This window comes from Peromyscus californicus, unplaced genomic scaffold (assembly GCF_007827085.1).
Source record: "Peromyscus californicus insignis strain IS unplaced genomic scaffold, ASM782708v3 Scaffold_24__1_contigs__length_46423439, whole genome shotgun sequence".
NCBI lineage: Eukaryota > Metazoa > Chordata > Mammalia > Rodentia > Cricetidae > Peromyscus > Peromyscus californicus.
The window spans coordinates 38,132,114-38,151,898 of NW_026294535.1; the positions used below are offsets into that span (position 1 = coordinate 38,132,114).

Genomic DNA, 19,785 nt, shown 5'->3' on the forward strand with positions numbered 1-19,785 from the left:
CAGGAGCTTGCGCGTGGGATGACACCAGAACAATGCCTGACCCACAGAAGCCTGACAAATGGTCAATGGGACTGTTCTGAGGGTGCTAGGTCAAGAATGACAAAGGGGACCGATAATGAGCAAACAGTCTAGAGAATCAATTATTCATGGTCTGGACCATGCTAATGCTTTTGCCTTCTCATCCTCCAGAAAATCAGAGTAATAGGAAGATGGGCCTGGTTAACTGTTTAATTTTTCAAAGATCACCATGGCGGCAATATGATAGAACATGGGTGGAGCATGCAACACCGCCACCCCTCCCCCCTTACACACACACATACACACCTGTTCACCTACAAACTAGGAAAAGGGAGCTTCCTCACTGGACACCACACCCTGCCAGCACCTTGACCTTTGACCTCCTCCTCCAACTTCAAAACCATGAGAGGAGAACGTCTGTTGTTGAAGCCCCTCAGTTTGTGGTCTCTCGTTGTGGCGGCGGGGTCAAGACCCTCGGTGTCCTGAGATGGAAAGGAACTGCATGGGAGTTGATGCTATACCTACGTCTGCCAGCCCCCGTCCATTCCCCAGCACAGTGAGCACAGGCCACCTTTATCGGGGAGCCACCACCCAGGAACACCTCCCATCCACAGCTGTAAAGCAATGGCTCCGTGACTACAGACTTTGCCACCAGAATCGACTGCCTCATAGGAGAAACGGAAACTTCCATTGCAGTGGTCCAAATGCTCACAGGCAGCTGCATTTCCATCCGGTCTGACCACTGACCCCATCTTTATTTCTACGGTTCCTACATCTTAATTGTGCGGTCCTGGTGACCCGAGTTCGATCCCTGGAAACGGTGTGAAGCATGCACACGGGTGCTCACAGTTACTGAAAAGATCTATGCCCAAACTGAACGACACCTTGTATTTTTCTAAAGTCTCTAAAACACGCTACTTTTTTAATTAGGAAAAAATGATGTCCCTGAAATGCTGCCAAAGAAAGTCATTTGGGAATTACAGAAGAATTTATGCGGAGAGGTGGAAACAGCTGGACTCCTGATCCTAGTTGTCAGTTCATGCGGACTTCTTGAAAGACCAAGGAGTAAATTCGTATTAGTGTTCTCTTTTTACTAACCAGAGTAAAATGGTAGGTCTAAAAGTCCATTTCTATGTCCACCGTATACATGTATTCTCCCCTCCCCCCCCCCCCCCCCCCCCCTCCCCCTGCCGTCCTCCATCTGCCCACTTCTCAGGAACCTGCTCTTCTGCTCCGTTCTGGGCAAGTGACAGCGAACCCTGTGACCCAGTGATGAGAACGGGGGGGGGGGGGGGGGGGGTGGGGGGGGGGGTGGTGGAGGATGGAGCCGATTCCCTGATTCCTGTGACCAAGTGGGATGTAGGAGAGAAAGCGGTGAGGAATGACCGGAGAAAGGAAGGCCACAGCCCTGTTTCCCGCGCGCACTGGGGTAGAAAACCACACGACGTCGGCTACAACAGTGAGAAAATTTATGCATATATCTCTGTCATCGATAACAGTTCATCAGAACGAGACAAGAGAGAGAAAAGGAGAACATCGTTCCAAACAGTTACAGCCATGGCTCGACATTACAAACTAGGTTTAGAACTAGTAGTGGCTTTGAGAGAGGACTGAGGTGCAGTGTTGACTCCCCAAAAAGTGCTGAGGGAATACAGGCAGACGTGGAGACAAACTCCTACCGTTAAGTTCTCCTGGTGTTTGCATACGGTGCCCCATATGCGGGGAAGACGGCCCGTCCGCACAGGCCTTAGTGCATGCTGTGTGGGAGAGGCTTGTGACGGTGGCGGAGCTCTTGTCCTAAGAGGCAAGGCTGAGAAGTCGACCGAGCCGGTTTCACATTGTGATTACTTGTGGTATTCGGTGCATGCACGGTATTGGTACAGAGAGCTTTAACGGGAATCTGCTGAGTTTTCTAAATTGGCATGGTCATTTTTGCTGCAAAGAAAACCATTTTCCTTTCAACTGTTCAATGGCTACTCACCCCATACCCTGTGTTGTCTCCTTCGCCTCTTTCTCCAGACATAAGGAAGAGCGGATACTGACAGAACCGCTGGTAGGCAGCCCCACCTGATTACCCACCCCCCCACCCCCCTCGCTCCAAACACCCAGACTCTTAGGGAGCCAGGGAGCTTGTAGAGAGTGAACACTTTACTATCCAAGTCACACACAACAGACAGACAGACAGATCGGGGAGGGCGGGAAGGGGGAGTTAGGGTTGCTTAATTGGGATAATCAAGAGAAAAGTTGAAGAGACAAACAGTTGTTATCTGAAGTTTAGTGGATAAAAGGAATCCTTTTCTTGTGCTTAGCGTTGGAAACAGTGGGTCCCATCACCTGGGGGTGCTATGCAAAGAAAGCCCAATCCCCCACCCACACCCTTCCCCAGGCCTAGGAGGACCATGGCTGCCTGTTAAGAAGCTGCCCTGCTAACTTCAGATAGAACTTCAAGGTCCAAACTGTAACAACTTATCAGCGATTCATTGCATTTTCAGGTCCTTTGGAGCAAAAATACCATGTAGGGGATGAAATGTGTCATTCCTGCAGAGGTTTTTCGTTCAAAAAAGCCCACACAATTCCACGATATTTTAAAAAAAAAAAAATGAGTAACTCTCATTGTGAAAGCCCCCTCTGAAACCAGCTCTGGCTTCAGAATTAGCAAACCGACTTGCTCAAAGGAACGCTGACAGCTTCAAAGGTTTTCCTGCAGGAACTGTCGAAGTCTTCCAGAGACGGAGGGAAAGGTGTCACTCTTTTCCCGCTCGTGATGGTGGAGACTGAGTGGGCAGCCCTTCGTCCAGCCACAGGAGCGGTGCACGAAGCACTTTGAAAAGGAACCCCGTTTTCATGAGGAGGAGGTTTCACAGCTCCTCGTTCTGTAAACACCATTCCAGAACTCTACAGAAAGAGCCTTAGAGTCGGGAGGCTGTGTAGGGAGTGGCTTCCCGGTCTTGGCTCAGGACAAGCTCTGTGGCCAGTGCCCGTGGACAGAGAACAGTGAGCCAGCTTATCGTACTAGAAGACCACCTGGTGAGGTCCTAGGAGACACTGGACTATTTACCTTGAGTCACCGAAGTGCCACTTCCTGTGTGTGGCCGCAGAGTTCCCGACTGCATAGTGGAGACAAGAGGGGCTACCTCTGACCTGCTGGGGCCCGGGCAGGAGTGAAATGAGAGAGAGGAACATGAGAGAAAAGAGCTGGGGCCTTCTCCTCCAGAGAAAGGCAGTGTTCAAGTAACAAAGTACTCCAACCCCCAAAAGCCCAAAATTCAAGTAACAAGAGTCCCGGGCGCTGCATTCCGGCTACGAGCAAGGCGTTGCGAGTCTGCAGTGGGGAGCGAGCTGGTAGGTACAGGAACCACGTTCGGAGGACGCACACGGAGCTCACTGAGTCCTTGAGAGAAGGAAACGAGCCTCGGGGAAAGGCTGGGATCAGCAGGCAGTTCAGGTGCATAGACCACGGGTGAGTCTCTGCATGTGCCCTTGGAATTGGTTATTAAGTTCAACTGATTGAACGGTCTTCTTTACACAGGTAGAAGTAGAAAGGTAAAGAAAGGCTATCTTGATTTTTCGGCTATGCTTCGGCGTAAGAATAAAAAACAATTTGAAGACGGGTGTTAAAGGAGAGACACACAGAGACACACACACACACACACACACACACTCATCATACACACACAAATTCCCTGCCCTCTGCAACAGAGCAGAAAGAGGAACATCGGGATGTTGTTTTGTTTTGTTTTTTGGGTTTTTTTTTTTTTTTTTTTTGCAACTAAGAAACTTACTTTCTACCATTTCGGTTCTAGCAAGCTGGTGTGTTCGTTCATGCTTTGAGTATTTGTGATGTCCAGAGGACAGGAAGGCCAGGGGAACATGATGTTGTTTCAGGGATTCCAAAAAGGCCCTGAGAAGGCCAGACGAGGGCTTAACAGTCTACAAGTTGTCTTTTCTAAAGAGCTCACAAGGAAAATCGGGGGAACTCCACACTTCAGAAGCACACGGTTTATGTGGTCACGGAGAATCCACTTCACCAGTTACCTGGTGGGTAGGAGAGGTCCCCACCCTGGTTCCCACCATGAAACTTCCAGTTCCCAATGGGATGGGCTGTTGGTGCTCGGCTCCAAACCTCTCGATTCATTTTTTTTTACGGGACAAACCAAACAGGAAGGGCGTGGCTGGCACGCTAACGCCACCGTGCCACGTGAGTCCAGACACTGAGCCACCGCCACCGCCACCGCCAGCGGGAGGCATCATCGCTTCTTCGTGCTGCTGCTGCTGCCAATGCCGGACTTGCTGAAGCTCCGGCTTATCTGGGGGAAGTGCATGGTTGGGGTTCTTTCCGTAGGGCCATACAGCCCCAAATTCCTGGCCGTGGCTGACTTTCGAAGCGGCTTCACGCTAGGGAAGGGGCTGAAGATGGTGGTTTTGGAGCTGCTGCCGGGGGGAGGTTTGCTGGTGGCCTGGTTTTCTCCAGCGGCACAGGCGGCCTCCGGGGCGTGCCGCTGGCAGGGGAGGTGAGCCTTGGGCTCAGTGTCTGCAGGGGCATCCCTCTGGGTCAGTTCCAAGGCTTCTAGTTTCACCTGAACCGCGGCCACATCAACAACGTCAGCGTCCCCAAATACCGGCTCTGGAGACTGCCCTTCGATTGTCCTCGGGGTGCCAGTGTCACAGCCGCTGCCCTCACCATGAGCGGCAGCCCCCGCTGCCCCTGCACACGGGGAAGGGAATTCCTCAGCCGCCCCCAGGCTGCCCGCCCTACAGCCTTCACCCTGCTCTTCTATCAGCCCTACGGTGTCCCCACAGCCCGGATGACTCTTGGTCCGCGGCATGTTCTTTTTGTGGACTCTGATGTGCGTCCGCCACGGAGAGTTGAGTTTTGTCTTGAGGTCTTCGTAGGGGACAGGCGACATTTTGCCTCCTGCATGGCCGGGGAGGTGGATGACCGCATTCTTGGTCGCTCTGTTTGCCGCCTTCATCTTTTTCCCTAGGAGGAGGTGATTTATCACTGGAGAATTGTTTACCTGAGATGGAAGGATGCTGGTGACTGGTCCTTTGTCTGAAAGAAAAGGTGGGAAGACCGTGTGAAACACACCTGCGCAAAGACGGCGTCTACCTTCACGGCAATCTCACAGAGCTCTCCCCAGAATCTTCTCCCCATGGACTTTCCCAGGTGCTGGCAGAGCCGTGTGACTGAGGACAGTGGAAACTGAATCAAAACCTAGCCTGTGATGCCCAACTCCTCCTCTTCAGAGAAGAGAGCACTGGAGGCTGGGGATATGTTAATGGTTTGGATGGGGTATAGTCTCCCCAAAACTCCTGTATGAAGGGCTTGGTCCACAGCTGGTAGATTCCATCACTGACTGCATCCTCACGATTTTGACCTAACTGATGGTCACTGTCCCTCAAAGAATGTACGATTGCATCAACTACTTGGAGGTAGTTGAAACTGTAGAAGTGGGTTACCAGGGGCATGCTGTTGAAGGGTGTCTCCTAACTTTCTAATTTTTTCTCCTAATTTTCCCAAGAAAACAGGGGCTCTCCCGTCTGAAAGACCCTGACTTCCTATCCTCCCTTCCCTAGGAACCTGGTACCCTCAGGCCCTCTCTACTCTAGGAACCTAGTATCTCAGACTCTCCCTATCCTAGGAATGTGGTACCTCAGGCCCTCCCTACCTAGGAACCTGGTACCTCAGGCCCTCCCTACCTAGGAACCTGGTACCTCAGGCCCTCCCTACCTAGGAACCTGGTACCTCAGGCCCTCCCTACCCTAAGAATCTGGTACCTCAGGCCCTCCCTATCTTAGGAATCTGGTACCTCAGGCCCTCCCTACCCTGGGAATCTGGTATCTCAGGCCCTCCCTACCCTGGGAATCTGGTACCTCAGGCCCTCCCTACCCTGGGAATCTGGTACCTCAGGCCCTCCCTACCCTGGGAACCTGGTATCTCAGGCCCTCCCTACCCTGAGAATCCAGTACCTCAAGGACTATCCATATTACCACCTTCCATTCTCGGAAGCTGAGGTCTTTCGCTGAGTTAAGATCGCTTGTATGGCTCCTCCCCACTTCTGCCATCTCCTCCAAAACCTCCACATCCAGGCCCCCGACCCAGGAGCTGAAGCATCACCAGCCAGCCAGCGAACTTGCTGAAACACATCCTGAACTTCAGCCAATCTCTAAACGACTTTACAGGCCCCCTAACATCGGGGAGCCGATGCTCTGTAACTTTGCCTCTGAGCGGCAAGCTCTCCCCGGATTTAAGGAGACCCACTGGAATCTCCCTCTATAGCGGGGACCAGCGAACTTTCTAGTCTGTAAATCTTTTAACCACTGTGGCATAAAAGCGGCCTTGAACAGTGTGTCAATAAATGGGTTCACCATGCCCTCAAAGACAAAGGGTCAAGATGCCCTATCTCTCACCCTGGCCTGATCACCCACAACTGCTGTAAACCCAGGACACGTGTTAAACCTTGCTTGAAGATTTAAGGTCAAAGCAAGGAAATGTTTGGGTCAATGTTGCTGTTGTGAGTTTCTTTCCTGGTTGCTTTCTTTCTTTCTTTCTTTATTTTTTTTAATAGAAGTAGAGTCAGTTTGTTGATAGAGGAGAAAGGCTCTCTAGAAGACAGAATTTGGCTAGCAGAAAAAGGAAGTGAGTGCGAGCCTCCTGAAGCCGGGGTTCTGAGCTGGCCTCCCTGCCTCCCTCTGTCATTCCTGAGTGTGGACTGTGCATGCATGTCTTTATGCGCATTTCCAGGTGTGTGGGCACATTCCGGTCTCGGAAAGCAGCAGCGTCCTCCAGAACCTGCCACTGCTCTGTGCTGGACTGTGGCTAAATCTGGCTGGCTGGCAGAGTCAGAGCCCCACGAGAAGACTCTGAGAGAGCTCATTGCCTGAAGTTGTGGAGATGAAGCCTGGGCTGCATTTTGAGACCACGCGATGCTGGCGATTTCAGCTGTGTGACCTCTGCCACAGGGAGCTGCATATAGAGAGCAGAGTAACCAGAGCGAGATGTGTGTGAGAAGTTGCAGAGGAAACGAAGCCATCTAAGCCTTTGATGGCCCAGTCATCAGAGACAGGGCTGCAGGATTTGGTGTTTCCTCTGCCGGCTTTTAGCTTTGTTTTGGTCCAGTCTTTCCACACCATGTCCCCCATCCTCTCCTTTAGAATGACAATGTATGTTCATGTTTGCTTTCTTAATGATTCAAAGGGGAGTTAGATCCTTCAAGATTTCCCTATTTCTCCTGATGGTGAATTCAGTTTTTGTCCAAAGTGATCAGTCACATGCTCAGAAGCCACGTGCCAAATTTATGTCTTTGTGAACTCTGGATAGGCAACATGTTCATTAGGAACAGGAGACCCACTCCCCAATCAGCATTTATTAAACAGCAAGGCCGATTGTTTGATATGATTTGGGAAATTATAAAAGAGAAAAAGACGCTCGACAATCCTTGGAAAAGAGCATTTCAACTGAATGCATGATGGCTGTTCTCCACTCACCACCGAGACCCTGGGAGCCATCTTATCGGTGAGACACGAGTTTTCATTTTCCCCTCTCCCATCTTCCGTGATCAGAACATCTGCTGAATTACTACCTGGTTTAATTTGCGGGTGCGCAGATGACCAAATTCCATTTTCAAATGTTTAAGTTTCTTGTTTTCCTGTGCATAGTCACATGGGCAGAGGCAGAGGTGGAGGTGGACCACTGCACATACATGGAGGTCAGAGGACAGCTTCTGGAGTCTTTTCTCTGTCGTGTCCAGGGACTGAACTCAGGCCACCAGGCCTGTGCAAAAGCACCTCTACCCTGTGTGTCACCCCAATGGCCCACGAGTTTGAATTTCTAAAACTTCTCAAGTCCAAGGATTGCACAGCTCAGCAAGAGTTTCATCATTTGTACACCCCTCTTGACAAGCACACGTAGTAAAGGGGATATAATACCATCCACAGCCTGCTCCTTGGGGCCTAAAAAGAACCCAAGGTCCTTTTCTTCTTTACACCCTGATAAAATAAAGTTGAGAAAATGAGATTCTAAATAATGCTACTCTCTGGGACCAGCTGGCTTATGGATAGGGGGCGTGATGGCTAATCTTCACCGTCAACTGGACTTGGGGTCACCTGGGAGACACACTTCCAGGCATGTCTGTGAAGGTGTCCAGAGAGGTTCCCTGAGGAGAAGACCCACCCTGAAGGTGACCTTGGGCTGGGGTCTTGGACTGAATAAAAGGGGAAAGAAAGTCAACTGAGTATCAGCACACATCTCTCTCTGCTCTGCGCCTGTGGATGCAATGTGACAACTGTCTCTCATGCCCGCCGCCCCAGCTACGGCCAGTCTCGCCACCTCGCTTTCCATTCCACAACGGACTGTGAGCCATCACGGGAGAAAGCCATCCCTTACTTTACTCTTGCCCGGTATCTGCCACAGCTATGAGAATTCTGGGGCCATCCTAGGGTCACACTGCCCACGCCGATGAAGGCATCCCATTACCTGCCCGTATGTACACCTGATGGACCTGCTGCTGCTGCTTCTTCTTAATTCGCGAGTACTGCCGCTTCAGGGCGTTGATGTCCGTGGTCATCCGTTCCATCATCATACTGTTGAACGCTGCCGCGTGGTATTCGCTCCGACAGGAGTTGATGGCTCCCGGGCTCAGCTCCGCAATGTTGCTGGGCCTCAGGCTCTGTTCCTCACTCACTTCTGCACCTCGGGGAAGGAACACAGGGTCAGCGGAGCGGAACCGAGCCCATGGGAGCAAATCACCCCACATCCGGGGTAGTGCCTTAGCCTCCGAGAAAGCCTAAGCCGGGAAACCACCCTCTAGAGTTCACCCAGCACTTGCTTTGATTTGCTCCAGCCCCTCCCTAACGAGCCTGCGGGTCTGAAACGGGCTCTGAGGAGCATTGATCTTGTGGCCACTTTTTCCATGATGTAGACGTAAGATCAGCTATCTCCAGGTAAAAAAATCGATACCGCTTTCCAAAAATCCCTCAGAAAAATACAGAACCCAGATGTCCTGTGGTAATCACTGTGTGGAGTCCTCACATCTGCATAAGAATGAAAAAGGGATTAACCATTCTTTTTTTTTTTTTTTTTTTTTTTCTGGAGCTGAGGACCGAACCCAGGGCCTTGCACTTGCTAGACAAGTGCTTTACCACTGAGCTAAATCCCCAACCCCTCGGATTAACCATTCTTAGGCTTTACTATTGCATTTTTAAAAACAGCACCTTTTATAAATGTATGAAACTTTGGAGCACTGCACTACCAGAAGCAAATCCTTTTGCACCTTTAACAAGCACGTTCTGATCATCTGCCATGGAGGTTAGGTTTGATGTAGTTTCTGACCCCGTGACATCTACAACTAGAACTTTCCCTTCATTAAAATCAAGATTGCACCCCAAAAAGAGAGACCATTTGCTCTGGTGACCATGCGCACCCACAGGCTCCCTCGGTGAGCAGAGAGAAAACCAGACTTCTCTAAAGCAATATATAAAAAGTGAGTCTGGGAACCAATGGAAGAAAGACAGATATTTCAGCTGTGCTAATATCTGCTGAGACTGTCTCCAGTGAAAATCTGGGCATCTTGTGAATTTACTTCATTTGTTACGGAAAAGAAAATTAAAAGAATGGATAAGCTGAACAAAATCACTAGAAAGCACGATTTATGAGAAATTGATGGCCACTCTGGTCTATAAATGCACAGGAAGAAAAACTGACCATAGGCTAAGACCAAGGATTCAAAACCTTTAGCCCTGGGGGTATGGCTCAGTGGTTAGGAGCGCTTGCTGCATAATTATAAGACCAGAGTTCAGATCTCAGAACACATGTATGTAGCTCAGAGACACACAAATATCTGTAACTCCAGCTCTGAGAAATCTGACAACCCTCTTCTGGCCTCTGTATATATGTATACAGGCACTCAGACACACACATACGTACACAGGCACTCAAGCAGATACATACACACACACACACACACAAATAAAATAAAACTTTAACGCCAGGCGGTGGTAGCGCATGCCTTTAATCCCAGCACTCGGGAGGCAGAGGCAGGAGGATCTCTGTGAGTTCAAGGCCAGCCTAGGCTACAAGAGTGCGTTCCAGGAAAGGCTCCAAAGCTACACAGAGAAACCCTGTCTCAAAAAACCAAAAAAAAAAGAAAGAAAAGAAAACTTTAAAAACAAAAAAGACCAATAAAAAGTTATATATCAAAGTAATGACAGATTAAAAAAAAAAACTTTACCATTAATAATTGACTCCATGTCTAAAAACCAAAAACCTGAAATTCAGACAAGAAAGGGTGCAGAAGGCATTACAGAAATCAAGAGGAACCTTGCTGGGCTCAGATTTCCAATGTTTGTTTTAAAAGATGAGAGAAGAGTGTTACACATTGTGGACATACCCACAAAGCAGTACAAACCACCCTTCTTCCCCCAAGTGAAACTTGTTTTACATTTTATAAACTTTATTATTTTAAAAAAAACTTGCAAATAAACAAAAACATCATATGCCAAAATTAGCCGGACCCGAAGTCCATACAACTCAAAGAATTTCTATACGTGAGCCCCAGTCTTCAAGCAGGTGAGGAGTCAAAATGAAGCTGGGCACGCAGCTCGGCTGACACAGTGCCTGTCTGGTATGCACAGAGCGCCAGGGTCAGTCCTCGGCACCATATAAACCCAGCATGGTGGTACAGGCCTGTAATCTCAGCACCTGGAACGGGGAGGTATGCCCAGCATATAGGAGGCTGTGGCGGTCTGAATGAGAATGATACTGTAGGCTCATTATGTTTGAATAATTAGTCCCCTGTAGCGTGAATCTAATGAACCTTATCAATTAACCCCCCCCCCAGTCAGATATCAGGGTGAAAGCTGAAAGATCAGAGAAGCAGCGCTGTAGCAGAATATTATTTTAAGGTGTGTTACTTCTGTTTATGTTGCATTTGTTTAACTCTGTGAAGCTGTGTTGCTGTGCCTGTCTAAAACACCTGATGGTCTAATAAAGATCGGAACGGCCAATAGCGAGGCAGGAGAAGGGGTAGGCGGGGCTGGCAGGCAGAGAGGATATATAGAGGGAGAAATCTGGGAGAAAAAAAAAGATCTAGCAGTCAGAGGAGGAGTCCAGGGGCCAGCCACCCAGCCACACAGCCACCCAGCCACACAGCCACCCAGCTACACAGTTAAAAGTTAGATTTACAGAAGTAAGAGAACGGGAAAAGCCCAGAGACAAAAGGTAGATGGGATAAGTTAAGAAAAGCTGGCTAGAAACTAAGGCAAGCTAAGGCCGGGCATTCATAATTAATAACCCTCTGTGTGTGAATTTATTAGGGAGCTGGGTGGCAGCCCCCCCAAAAGAGTAAAATATTAACAACAACACAGAGCAGCAGCCACTAGAGACTTCCTACCTCTATGAATCCTCATCCTAAATGGGGGCCTGAGATCCTGTCTCTACCCACCTTACATTCCTGTCTCTGCCTCCCTAGTGTTGGCATTAAAGGCGTGCACCACCACCGCCCAGCTCTGTTTCACTTTCAGACTGGTTCAGTTTTGTGTAGCCCAGGGTGGCCTTGAACTTCTGATCTTCCTGCTTCCTCCTCCCAAGTGCTGGAATTAAAGGTGTGTGCCTGGCCTCTAAGGTTAACTAGTGGCTAGCTCCACCCTCTGATCTCCAGGCAAGCTTTACTTGTCAGAACACAAACAAAATATCACACAGCAGTCCCCAGCTGGTGGAACTGTTTCAGAAGGATTAGGAGGTGTGGCCTTGTTGGAGAAGGTGTGTCACCGGTGACAGGCTTTGAGGTTTCAGGACTCACCATTCTTCACGTGCTTTCTCTGCCTTGTGGTTGTCTCACGACATGAGCTCTTAGCTACTCCTCCCACCCCAAGTCTGCCTGCCTGCTGCCATGCTCCCTGTCATGATGGTCATGGACTCAATGCTCTGAAACTGTAAACCCCAAATAAACTCTTTCTTCTATGCGTTGCCTTGGTCATGGTGTCTTATCACAGAAATAAAAAAGTAACGAAGACAAAGACTATCTCAAACAATCTCAAAAGGAGTCCAGGTTTGGGTAAAGTACTCAAACTGCCACAACCAAAAGGTAATACGAGCAGCCACCACTGCCAGCTGATAGATAGATAGATAGATAGATAGATAGATAGATAGATAGATAGATGAGAGAGACAGAGAGAGACAGAGACAGAGACAGACAAGACAGCCCAATAGTCTCAAGAATAAAGCTGGCAGTGGCAAAGATAATGTAGAGGGACATGTGTGTCATTTCTGTCCTCTTTGGATAAGAGAATCAGCCTCTTAAATTAGAAGAGTTGGACTAAATTTTCTAAGACAGAACTGCTACCCCAGATGGGAAAGGACCCATTGGGAAAGCTATGGGCTGCTTCTAAAGGCTCATTAGACTGCCCTGCCCGGCCCACAGGAAGTCACTTCTGTGGGGGAAATAAAGTGTGGCCGTTGACTCAGAGCACCACATTTAAGAGAGACAATACCAAATCAAAGCACGTGTAGGGTGGATTCATAGAACACCAAAAGGTACAGACGGAGTGCTATCTTATGAGAAACGGCCTCTTTAAGAGGGCTGGCACCACAGCTCCGCGGGAGAACACTTATTTCCCTAACATGGATGAGGTCTTAGGTTCAGTTCCCAGCACTAGAGAGAGAGAGAAAGGAAGGAAAGAGATCAACAAGCAGGCAGGTAGGCACTCCAAACATGGGCCTTTAAGAGATGTGAGAGCCGTCCTCAAGGGCTAGAGAGACGTCAGGTAGCGAAGGAGGCAAACTCCCTCTGCAGCTTCTGAAGGAAGAACTGCTCAGAGCGGTAGGAAGCCAAAGCTAAGGGGAGAAGCTGGTCGTGTCTTGTGAAATGATGAGTTTCTTGTCATCGAGACATTAAAATACTCAGTCCTAATGTAGAAGAGAGCCAGTCTGCAGGGAACCGAATTCAACCCCAGGAGGATGCACCAAGTATACGCTCTACACCAGGCAAAGCTGAACCCGGACAAGCGGAAGCGAGAGTTACCATAAAGGAAATGAAAGGGGTTCTGTGTGGGCAACCCGAGATACAGACAGGCCCTGCCAAAAGATAAACCCACGGAGAAAATATATTTATAAAGACCGTGAATGGTGGCAGTCAGTCGGAGTCACTCAGGCATCTCCATGCATAGTCATAACGCCCTCGTTTGAGTGAACGAACACTCTACCACGAAGGAAGAGCCCCCCCCACCCCCCGCTTTACCTTTAATCTGCTTCTGGTACTTTTGCAGTTCAGGTGCCAGGAGCCCACTGAAAGGTCCAAGGCACCCCACGGCACTAGCAATGGCATCCTCATCATCTGGGTCATCCTCTTCATCACTACCTCTGGCCTTCCCGTGTCGCCTTGGAAACATAAAGGAAGAAAAAGAAATAAAGAAAATACTGATATTGTTTTTAAGGAATAAGATTAAAAGCCGTGTGTGTGTGTGTGTGTGTGTGTGTGTGAGAGAGAGAGAGAGAGAGAGAGAGAGAGAGAGAGAGAGAGAGAGAGAGAGAGAATGAGTGTGTGAATGTGTGTGATTTGTAAGTTTTCCTTTGGTCCCTGCCAATTTTTCCTGGGTCTTGTCCCATCTAATTGCCATAGGTCAACTCTGTTACCAGTTCCTTTTCTATTCTCTAGTTATCTACATACAGACAAATAGACATAACTGTAAAGTTTATATAAATCTGAGAATATACATCTATCCCTCTGCACCTTGCTTTTAATCACATAAAATATTTTAATATTCACATGGAGCTTCCTTGGTCTTTTTTATTTTTATTTTTATTTTTTTTAATTTGGAGCTGAGGACCGAACCCAGGACCTTGCGCTTGCTAGGCAAGCACTCTACCACTGAGCTAAATCCCCAACCCCGTCCTTGGTCTTTTTCACAGCTGTATGATATTACACAGCCCATGTTAATGAGCCAGGCTGCTAAGAATGCCCACCTGAGTGGTTCCCAGTATTACACTATTATAAAAATTATAATGTGTTTCGCATATGTAAAAATAAATCTGTGGGGAAATTCATAGATAGAATTGCTGAGGAAAAGGATGCACACATCCGTATTTGGGACAAATACTACCACATTGTCACAAAGCCTGAATAACCTCTAATAAATAACGTGTAAAAGTGTCTGTCTTCATCAGTGATCTTTTCCAGTGGTGGACATCGCATGCTATAGTACCAACCTACCAGGCAAGGTATGCCCAAACAAGGCATGCCTGATATAGGTGTAATCAACTGCTTTCTCACTGGATTTTAAACCTGCTCCACAGGCAGGAATTTGTGCCTGGTACTGTGCACCTGGTCAAAGCCTATGGCTAAGGAGGTCACAGGCCCTGCGGGGTGGGAAGTGGGGGGACGCTTACGGATGCTGTTTTGTTAAATGGTCACATTGTCACACTGCTTTCTAAATATTTATACGTATGCCCACAGATAGGTGCTGCTCTCAACCATGGTCAGGGAAGTTTCTTTTTGCTGTGGACAGCAATTAATGCAGAGGCCCTGTAACTGTTCTAAGTGCTGGGGACAGGTGACTGCTGAGTGCTCAGACCTAAATGGGACCTTCGAGTCAGCTTCTCCCAGAGAACATTGCGGAAGATGGGGACCAGAGAATGTCAGAGGTGGGGGATGGGGAGGGGTGTTGTGAAATGCTGTCCTCTAGACAGGACCTGGCCGCTGTATCCGCAAACTCACAGCAGGTGTGGCTGCCTGCAGGAGACCTGCATGACATCAAGCCAGGCACAATTCCAGGAGAGGTGGGAGGGGAGCTCATGAAGTCCCCACCCCACTCATGAGCTCATGAAGTCCCCACCCCTTGCTGAGGAGCTAGTGGCAGTTAATGGCCACCGGAACAGAGAGGAGAGTCATTTTTCTTTGGACATGCGACCACTGATAAGTTGCCATTGTTCAGATGCTTGGCCCCACACCCATGTGCACAGGGGCAACACTAATTCAACTCGGGGGGGGGGTCCCTGAAAAAGAGAGGTCATTATATTGGGAGGGGACTTTTGGGGGGCCCAAGGGGAGTTGGCGGAGGGAGGGAGAAGTGGGTGGCTATGATTAAAATACACTATATATATGCATGAAATTCTCACGGAGTAAATAAAAATGCATTTTTTAAAAAGCTATCGGGGTAAATATTTAACCTGATTCAAACACTGCACATGTATTATACATGTATTGAACACGAAATGGAACTCCATTTTAAAAAACAAGTTTTCACAGCCTTCCCAACAGAGGGTATTATAGAGCGAGCGTCTGAATTTGTCCTGTTCTGACAGGGGAGGACAGGTCAACGAACACACTAGAATCCCTTGTTTTAAGCTGGATTTCTCTTAGAGCTGATGACATTGCCCTATGGGCTCATCTCCATCCGTTGACTAGTATGGTGGCTATCTTTTATTAATTTTTTTTAAAAATCCCTGTATTAGAGATACTCGTCTCTATTTTGTAGAAATGTATTTCCGAAAATGTTTTTCAGTCTGGTTATGAAGAGCCTGTTCTCTTTTGGTTTAGGTCATGTAGGAGATTATTTTAATGTACTTAAATCTGATTTTTTTCCCCTCCATTTCTGAAATGGTTAGTCAAGTAGTACATTTCCCTCCATTCCAAAGAAGGAGGGGAATTCTTTCACTTTTTCTTCTGCTAAGTATTTTTCTTTCTATCTTTCCTTTTGGCCACTTAACATTTTCATCCACGTGGAATGAATGCATCCAGATATGTGGTATAAGGGGTGAGGCTTTCCTGACTGTGTGTCACTGGGTCATGCCCATTGGTTTTCTCTGACAAATTTTCATATTCTAGATTGTGTGTGTGTGTGTGTGTGTGTGTGTGTGTGTGTGTGTGTGAGAGAGAGAGAGAGAGAGAGAGAGAGAGAGAGAGAGAGAGAGAGAGAGAGAGAGAGAGCGAGAGGCGCGCCTTTCTGGCTTTTCATAAAGAGTATTCTAAATCAGGCCATGCGTCCATTGGTATACCAGTTCCACACTGTTTAAATTACTGAGACTGTAAGTATTTTACAGCTTTAAATAAGCTGCAGGTTTGTTACATTTCCCTCTAGTTCATGTCCCAACTTGTTTGGAAAGCACTATGAAGAGCTCTCTTGAATCTAAGTCTATAAACCTTTGGGAGAGAGTCATTCAGATTTTAAGTACCAAGTTAGTTTGCATATATTTGAGGGCTTAATAAATATCAACTTACAATAACAAATCAAGATATTAAGTCTTCCATCATGTAAACAAGGAAAAAAAAAAAAAAACCCACTTACCCAGAAACTGAAGTGGGTTTGATCGTGGCTGGGAAGGGTGTAATGTTGTAGGTATACTTTTCCCTCAGCTCTGCCAACTGTGGGAAAGGGAACGGAGCCATGGAGTAAACAGTCTGGAAAACAAAAGCGAAACTGCCAGGTCTTAAAGGGTGATCTAACAACTCAGTCCTGTGTTAAAGGCGAGAATGTCCCAACGGGTTGAGGCCAAACAGACAGACTGCTCCTCGAGGGACACCTGGGAAAGACTTCTACTACTTTGGAGAAAGACAGAAGTGTAAAGCAGAGATGGGATGTAGCTCTGGCAACAGAGTGCTTGCCTAGTATGTCTGAAGCCCTGAGTTCAGTCCCCAGCACCACATACACATGGTGTGGTGGTACAGGCCTGTAACCCCAACACCCGGGAGGGAGAGACAAGAAGACTGGGTCATCCTTAGCTCAGCAGTACATTTGAGGCCAGACTAGGCTATATGAGAGCCTATCTAAACAAAATAAAATGAAGCCAGAATATTGCAGATCTCTAAGCCTTGATGCAAAGTGCTCCAAAATCTGAGACATTCAGAGCACCAACATCGTGTCTAAAAAAATAAAAAGTCCACATCTGACCTCTGTAATGGGTCACAGACAAAAATAGGGATATACTCAAAATATGGTATAATACGACCTTCAGAAACAAGTATGAAGATCGTATGGCATAAACATAAATTTTATGTTTAGGCCTGTGCTCCATACCCAAGATTTCTCACTGCAGACGTGCAAACATCCCCCAAATCTGAGTTATTTCTAGCCCAAGCACTTCTGATAAAGGACAGTCAACCGGTACTGATAAACACAAGTGTCTCTACAAGGCAGCCAGCTGCACACAGCCGAGAACTCCTAATGAGGAGCGTGGGTAGAGAAATCCGGGCATCTAGCATCTGAGAGTGCGTTAGCTCCTGTGACATCTGTGCCAAAGAACCCACATATGCCCCAAGGCCTGGCTTGTTTCAAGTGTTTTGATAACGTCCGCGGGCATTCATATCAGCTTTCTGAGGATGACCTTGTGATTGACAGGAAGCTTTCCCCAAAGATACCACCTTTTCAAAAGCCCATGAGTGAACTCTAAGTGAAAATCGCTAGCTGTTATTTTTAAAGGGAAAAGAAAAGACAATGGCAAATTAACAAGCACATATGGTGATATTTTATTTGTACTAAAATGTGATTTGTATGTTAATAAATAAAGTTGCCCAGGGGTCAGAGCTATTAGCAAGCCATAGCGAAAGCTGGGCGGCGGTGGTGCACGCCTTTAATCCCAGAACTTGGTAGGCAGAGCTAGGTAGATCTCTGTGTATTCAAGGATACAGCCAGCATGGAGACACACACCTTTAATCTCAATACCAACCATAGAAGACCTGGAGGTCTGTACAGACAGGCAGTGACTAGGAGGTCATGTGGTTGGGTTTACAACCAATGAGAAGGCAGAACAGAAACTCTATAAAAAAGACAGACACACAGGAAGTAGGTCTCTTTGCTGAGAGGAAGGACAGCGCCAGTGAAGGGTAAGGTTTCTAGCTCTGACCTCTTGGCTTTTAACCCTGCAATTGTTTCTGTGTTTCTTAATTAATAAGACCGTTTATCTACAAGCACAGACTGTAAAAAAAAAAAAAAAATCTATAAATCCAAACAAGGGAGCCGGGTGTGGTTGCTCACATTTTGATCCCAGCACTCGAGAGGCAGAGGCAGAGGGATCTCCGTGAGTTCCAGGTCATCTGGTCTACACAGTCAGTTCAAGACAGCCAGGGCAACACAAAGAAACCCTGTCTCAAAAAGTGGGGCAGGGCAGACCAAATTCTTATACCAGCATTTCAAAACTGCGTGTCTTCCCATCAGCACAGAGAAAAGGATTCTGTTGGCTCTCTTACTCCGAAGTTTTCATCGCTCCACACGCACTCATTCAACCCCTCGGTTTTCACTCACCAGCAAATGTACGTTCATAACACTTCCATTTCTCCACAGAAGCCCATCAAATGTCCCGATGAGGAGCTAGGGAAATGACTTAGCAGTTAAGAGCACCTGCTGCTCCTGCGGGGACTGAGGCTCAGTTCCCAGCACCCACGTGGCAGCGCACAACAGCCTAGAACTCCAGTTTCTGGGGAATCCAACACCATCTTTTCTCCTTCGTGGACCCCAGGCATGCACACCGTGAACATACATTCAAATAGGTGAAGCACTCATTAATATAAAATAAAAATAAATCTTTTTTTAAAGTGTACATGCTGGTGATCCTTTGCTAGAAAAATGTTTTTAAGTGGTGTTTTTGTTGTTTTCTTTTGTTTTTTGTTTTAGCAAGGCTTTTCCTCTGGAGCTGAGATGCCGCACAGGTGAGAATAAGGTGTGATTGGCTCACTTTGTAGTCCGGTGATGTTACTGTGATAATTCACTGCAATTTGGATACACCTATCCTTCTGACTGTCCCCAAACTTCACGCCACCCACCGATATACTTTATATACCAATTCAAGATCCCAAACAAGTGTTGGCTAAAATCCCTTCTCTTTGTGCAAAGCTGCACAGCCTACGGAGAACACCAACATTGTTTTTAAGCCGTCTGCTCACATACACTACATGCTTGGTTATCCGCAAGGCTGAGCCGCGGTATAAATTTAGCAACGCTACACAATTCTTCCCACACCCTCAGAAGAAACAGAAGGCTCCTCGTGGCTCCCATTAGCATGAAGTGTGAGATGACATCAGTCCCCAGCCTCTGGACTTCCTTGCCTCTTCTGAAAAATGCGGGGTGTTGAAACTCAGGATGGACAATTCCCTCCAGCAGGGGGCAGGTAGTTAAAGTCAGGAAGAAGTGCATGGTGTACATGTGAGTGTCGGTGCTTAGATTCTTAACCTGGGTCATGGGGAGGGGGGTTGTTTGTTTTGTTTTTATAACAAAAATTTTTTATTATTATTAAGAAATTTTCTATTCATTTTACATACCAATCACAGATCCCCCCTCCTCCCTCTACCCTCCACCCAACCTTCCTCCCCCAGACCACCCCCCCATTCCCACCTCCTCCAAGTCAAGATCTCCCATGGGGAGTCAGCAGAGCCTGGTACATTCAGGCAGGTCCAAGCCCCTCCCCGCTGCCCCAAGGCTGTGCAAGGTGTCACACCTTAGGGCACTGGGCTCCAAAAAGCCGGCTCATGCACCAGGGACGGATCCTGATTCAAGACAAGGTTTCTCTGTGTGGCCTTGGCTGTCCTGGAACTTGCTCTGGGTTGTGTTTGTGTAGAGCTGGTGATACTGTGCTTAGTGTCACTCTGTGGGTCTACGTGCTCCATATAATGGCATTAATAGTGAACTCTCCTGCTTGATCTCACAAAGATAGCCAACAGCTGGCTCAATCCCAGTGCAGAATTCGCTCTCTGCTCCGAACAGCCTTTTGATATGTGGGCATTTTGTATGCGGGCATGTGCAAGCCTATTTTTGGCACCCTAACGTTGGACCCAAGAAGTC

The 19,785-nt window shown here is 47.8% G+C and overlaps 1 protein-coding gene across 1 annotated transcript in view; it reads right to left on the bottom strand.

The window, feature by feature from the left end:
* Positions 1–1,465: 1,465 nt before the first annotated feature.
* Positions 1,466–19,785, bottom strand: part of Tbc1d30 (TBC1 domain family member 30) — a 50,345-nt gene continuing 32,025 nt past the window's right edge. The window contains 4 exon segments of the mRNA XM_052753470.1: positions 1,466–5,071; positions 8,495–8,704; positions 13,254–13,393; positions 16,300–16,412. Coding sequence (XP_052609430.1) covers positions 4,266–5,071; positions 8,495–8,704; positions 13,254–13,393; positions 16,300–16,412 — 1,269 coding nt within the window. The 3' untranslated portion in view covers positions 1,466–4,265.